This window comes from Arvicanthis niloticus, chromosome 26 (genome assembly GCF_011762505.2).
Source record: "Arvicanthis niloticus isolate mArvNil1 chromosome 26, mArvNil1.pat.X, whole genome shotgun sequence".
NCBI classification, from domain to species: domain Eukaryota; kingdom Metazoa; phylum Chordata; class Mammalia; order Rodentia; family Muridae; genus Arvicanthis; species Arvicanthis niloticus.
In genome coordinates, this window is record NC_133434.1 from 37,796,986 (window position 1) to 37,801,890 (window position 4,905).

The 4,905-nt window shown below is 53.9% G+C and overlaps 1 protein-coding gene across 1 annotated transcript; it reads right to left on the reverse strand.

Moving 5' to 3' along the window:
• Positions 1–524: 524 nt before the first annotated feature.
• Kbtbd13 (kelch repeat and BTB domain containing 13) lies at positions 525–3,441 on the reverse strand. Its single transcript, XM_076925806.1, has 2 exons — positions 1,929–3,441; positions 525–813 (listed from the first exon to the last, which is right to left on the reverse strand). Exon 1 carries the CDS (start codon positions 3,429–3,431, stop codon positions 2,055–2,057), a length of 1,377 nt encoding a protein of 458 aa, XP_076781921.1. The 5' UTR covers positions 3,432–3,441; the 3' UTR covers positions 525–813; positions 1,929–2,054.
• Positions 3,442–4,905: the final 1,464 nt, after the last annotated feature.

The following is a 4,905-nucleotide window of genomic DNA, read 5'->3' on the forward strand; positions in this document are numbered from 1 at the left end:
TTTTTATTTTTATTTTTGAGACAGTGTGTATGTAGCCATGGCTGTCCGGGAACTTGCTATGTAGAGATCCACCTTCCCCTGCGTCCTGAGTGCTGGGATTAAAGGTGTGCATCACCACACCTGGCTCTCGCTTAAAATTCTCAAACACTTAAATAAGTCAACTTTGAGAAAACCGTATGAACATCAGATGCTCATGGCTGTACATAAAGACACTTCTAGAAGAAGGTGCCGCTCTCAGTGAGCAACAGGTCAAAGTGCAGAGAGCCAGTCCAGCAGAGCCAAACCTAGCATTCATAGTGTCGAGAAGGAGCCCATGCGCTGACAGCCCTTACTGTTACAAATGACAAGTGTTCAGTATTGGTCATGAGGTGTGATCAAAGAGGCAGTGTTCTGGCTGCTAGAGAAAACGCTCCATCTCCTGGAACTGGAGCCAAAGGAGGACAGTGGGTCCTTACCATCGCTCGGGGCGTGGCCGAAGAAACGAATGTAAACACGGTTTGCCTAGAATTCACAGGATACGAATGTCAGAGTTCATCGTTGTAATTCATCAGACTAGACTATTACAAAGGCTAAAAGATTCCACGCTCCCAAAGGCAACTTATTTCAAGTTTGGGATACACATCAGGGAAGAGGTAGCAAGCGATGGCCCAGCACCAGGCTCCATGCCCAGGAAGTATCACGCCAGTGTTGTGTTCTCTACTTCTGAAGCCCAGGTTTTCTATGAGCCTTGAGTCCTGAAGGATGCAGACTATACCAGACCACTAAGAGCCATCTGCCCGAGACACGGCCAGGCTGCAGGGCTGAAGCAGGCATCTGTAATAGAAGTTGGGTTTTAAGATAAGAGCTGTTTAACAGCACGAGTCAGTAGAAGACCCCTAACTAGTTCTTGTAAGACATCATTTCATTCCGCAGGCAAGGAGGTACCTGGTCCAAAAGTATTGGACCTGTACGCCTACTATCTGCAAACAGGTACGGCTGCATGTCCAACACAGAATGTCACAGACATCAATGAGGGATGCTGGCAGCCAGGTCAGGAAAACAGGAGCTGGCTCAGCCAATCCTGCAGAGAGGAGGTGAGTATGGAGATGACAAACAGGCAAAGGGAAAGCACTAAAGGCTCAGGAAACAGGCACAGCAGAGATGACAAGAGAGACAAAGCCTGTGGCACATCTAGGAAGAAATGCCCTGAGATCGGCAAGGCTATCCTCCACACACCTTACGTAACCTGAAGTCAGGAGATGAACAGTCTACTGTTATAGTGATAACAAAAAAGATAGGTCAAGGAGTTACACCCGGGTCTCCCTTTCCATTCCCGTCCTTAAAGCTACCGTAGGGAAACCTTGTTTCCTCCCACCTTCTTGCTTCAGGCTCAGCTGAATTTCATTTGCTACAATTAAGTCCAGCCTCACTGCTGAAATGCCTCCACCTTCTGTTTTGCTTGAAATGCTGGAGCTTACCAGGACCCTGTCGGGTCCAGTCTTTCCCCTCTCTCTTCTTGGAACGCTCAGACTCTGATCCAAAGCCGCTCTTTCAGGCTGACTGCTCCAGTACTCTTCTTATTGCACCGTGTGTTGTTTTGCTTTTTAAAATCAGCACGCTGCTGTCAGTTTGTGGGTGGACGCAATTACGTGTAGACCTGTTTTATCATCCTGACCTTTGTATTAAGAAAGCTGGCATCGTCTCCAAGCTTTCTGTGCCCCAGCTGACAACCACAGCCCAACGTTGTATTGGTGCCTTGTGCCTGCTAATTAACCCACTTCTAGCTATAGCTTGTATCCGACTACAAGTCTGGATTGTCCAAATTGTAACCCCACCCTTTTCCCTGAGATTGTGACCCACCAGCTCTCAACAGAGCCCAAGTGATTTGAGGACCCAGGCGCCTGCATTGTTCAGGGCTTTGTGGACACCCGCACCACCAGAAAGCAAACCTGAGTGCCTCAATACGGAAAAAGGAGCTCGCAAGAGCTCCCCGATCCAGGCCCACACAGCCAAGGTTCACGAGGACGCAGCCAAGGCTCAAGGAGATTCGTGTGTCTTCTGAAGTCATTCCAAGCTCACAACTCTGGCAGCGCGGTGGCCACAGGTCCAGTAGTGCCAGGAGGCAGCCGCAGAAGAAAGGTCTGTAAAGAGCCAGGCCGAGGAAACCCAGCCTTTTCCCTGAGCAGCCTCCAGGTGCCATCTTCAATGGCATAGACTAACGTGGATACGCGGTTGACGGTATAAACGGTGTCCCCACGCACTACAGACGTGAAGAGTGCTCCCTTGCTGTTGACAAATTGGCCAGGTAGCGAGGTCCACTGTCCTGTGACCAGGTTGAGGCAATCGATGGCACAGTGCAGGAAATCATCCGAAGGTCCATTCCGTACTACATAGAGACTGTCGCGATGGGCCACCATAAAGTGACCGTAACTCTGCGAACGACACAGCTCAGCCACCGGCAGCCACTTGTCCATCTGCACCACGTACTCCACCACGGCAGTGACATCTGCCGGCCTCCACAGGCACACGAAGAGGCGGCCACGCGCCTGGGCGCAGGGCACCCCTGTAGCTGGCTGTGGCAAGTCCGCCACGAAGCTCCAGCAACCTGTGGCCGGGTCATAGCACTCCACGGAGCTCATGGGTGTCCTCTGGAATTCGCCACCAATGGCATAGAGGCGGCCTTCGAAGCCTGCCAGCGCCATATCATAGCGCGGTTGGTGCGGGCTGGGGAACTCGCACCAGGTGCCACCTTCCGGGTCGTAACAGAAGCCCAACTCCACTACCTCCTTGCTGGCGCCACACACGCCACCCACGATGTACAGCTTGTTGCCCAGGGTGGCCACACCGGCCAGAAGCGTGCTGGCCTCCAGGGGCAGCGCGGCCAGCGTGCGCCACGCGTCGTCCTCCTCGTCCAGGAAGCACATGGTGCGCGACGCGTCCTCTAGGAAGCCGGGTGTGGGCGTGTGCGTGCTCACCGCCACGTAGGTGCTGGGGCGCAGCGCCGCCACGTAGGCTCGGGCCTCGGGCAGCTCCAGCTGTGCCACCAGCTCGTGCGACCCGTCGCGGATGAAGAGCGCAGCGCTGTGGAGCACGTCGTGCAGGCCGAAGGCGGCGGCCGCGTCGCACAGCAGCGAGCAGTTGTCCGACGTGACGCTGTGCTCCAGGAAGCGTGCGAGCGCGGGCGCCTGCAGGAACGCGGCGCACTCCACGGCCTGCAGCAGCTCGTCGTCCGCCGCCAGCGCCGGCCGCTCTCCGCGCAGCACCCGCAGCGCCGTGCGGAAGCCCGCAGCGCTCAGCGCGCCCAGGCGCACCTCCGCGGCGCGCGCCTCCCGCATGCCGGAGCGGAAAAGCCCGCGGAAGAAGCCGCAGTGCTCCACCAGCAGCGACTGCTCCGCCTGGAAGAGTTGGCCGTCCACCCACACCTGCACGGGGACCTCGGGGCCTGGGGGCATGATGAGCTAGAGGGGGTGGAGGCTGCCGCCGCTGGAGGGCCTGGATTTGCCTGAGTCCACTGACTCTGGGGCTACCCCGGGGCGGGGAGGAAAGAACAGTTTCCCTGGGGGTTATAAATACCTTCCTGGCTAAAGATAGGACCTGCTCATGTGATGTGGCCCGCAGGCTTGGATAGCCTCCGGGCCCAGAGGGCATCTGGACACCTGTGTGGTCATTCAGTTCTGTTAAGAGACTAGTGACAGGGCCGAAGAGATGGTTCGACAGGTTCTTGCCTAGAAGCCTGGTTGGCCGGGTTCAACCTGGAACCCGCATAAAGGTGGAAGGAGGAAGCCCCCTCCACAAAGTTGTCCTCTGATCTCTATATTCACGCTTGTGGCATTCATCCCACCTCCACAGAGACTCAGGTAAACTTTTTTTTAAAAAAGGAAATAATGACAATGCTAACTATATACTGGATGCCCACTGCATGCTGGGCCCTGCCAGGCCTGCTTGTAAAGATATCCTATTTAACTGGCACCATACCAAGCTGTGTGGCCCTTATACAACACATGTACCTCCGCTCTGTTTCCTTATCTTTAAAACAGGGTAAATAAAAACATCTGTATTCAGCCTTGGCACAAATTCCATAAGGTGTTCTGATTGAGGCCTGGAGAGTTTATATGACTAAGGTCTTTTCGATGAGGACAAGCATTTCAGCTCAAAGGAATGGGGAAGACAGGCTGAAGGGAGAGACCAAAGAGGGGCAAACTGAATGGTTAGTCTAGAATTCTAAGACCTGTCCCTGCTCATGCTTGCTGGATAGTCCAGTCAAGACCCCACTCACATTTTGCCTGCATGTATGTAAGTGCATCACAGGCATGCCATGTGCTCGAATGCTGGAAGTCGATCTCAGACTCCTTGGAAGTGGGATTATGGGAATGGAACCCTGTCATCTGGATGTGGAGCAAGGGCTTGCTCTTAATGTTGAGTGGTCTCCACAGCCCCATCGCAACCTCTTTTTCAGACCTTTACTTTCACGTAGGTGGAATGAACGTGGAAAGCTGGTGTTTGGGTTTCACTTGCCTGACCCCTCTGTGACTGTCACCGTGGATGAAGAAAAGCGCAGGTTCTGGGCGGATAGTATACTTGTGGATGGGAAAGCCTCCTTCAGACAATGATGGCTCCACTTCAATCTCACCGTGATACGCCTTGCAGCATTCCTGAGTCGTTACTATGCACTCCCCCCCCCCCCCATATCCTTGGTGAATAGACAATCTCCACTTCTTCTTCTTCTTCTTCTTTTTTTTTTTGTTTGGTTTTTTTTGTTTGTTTGTTTGTTTGTTTTTTCGAGACAGGGTTTCTCTGTGTAGTCCTGGCTGTCCTGGAACTCACTCTGTAGACCAGGCTGGCCTCGAACTCAGAGATCCGCCTGCCTCTGCCTCCCAAGTGCTGGGATTAAAGGCGTGCGCCACCACCGCCCGGCCTCCACTCACT

Bases quoted from the DNA above. Each gene is read 5' to 3' on its own strand.
- Kbtbd13 (XM_076925806.1), bottom strand. From the start codon at position 3,431: ATGCCCCCAGGCCCCGAGGTCCCCGTGCAGGTGTGGGTGGACGGCCAA.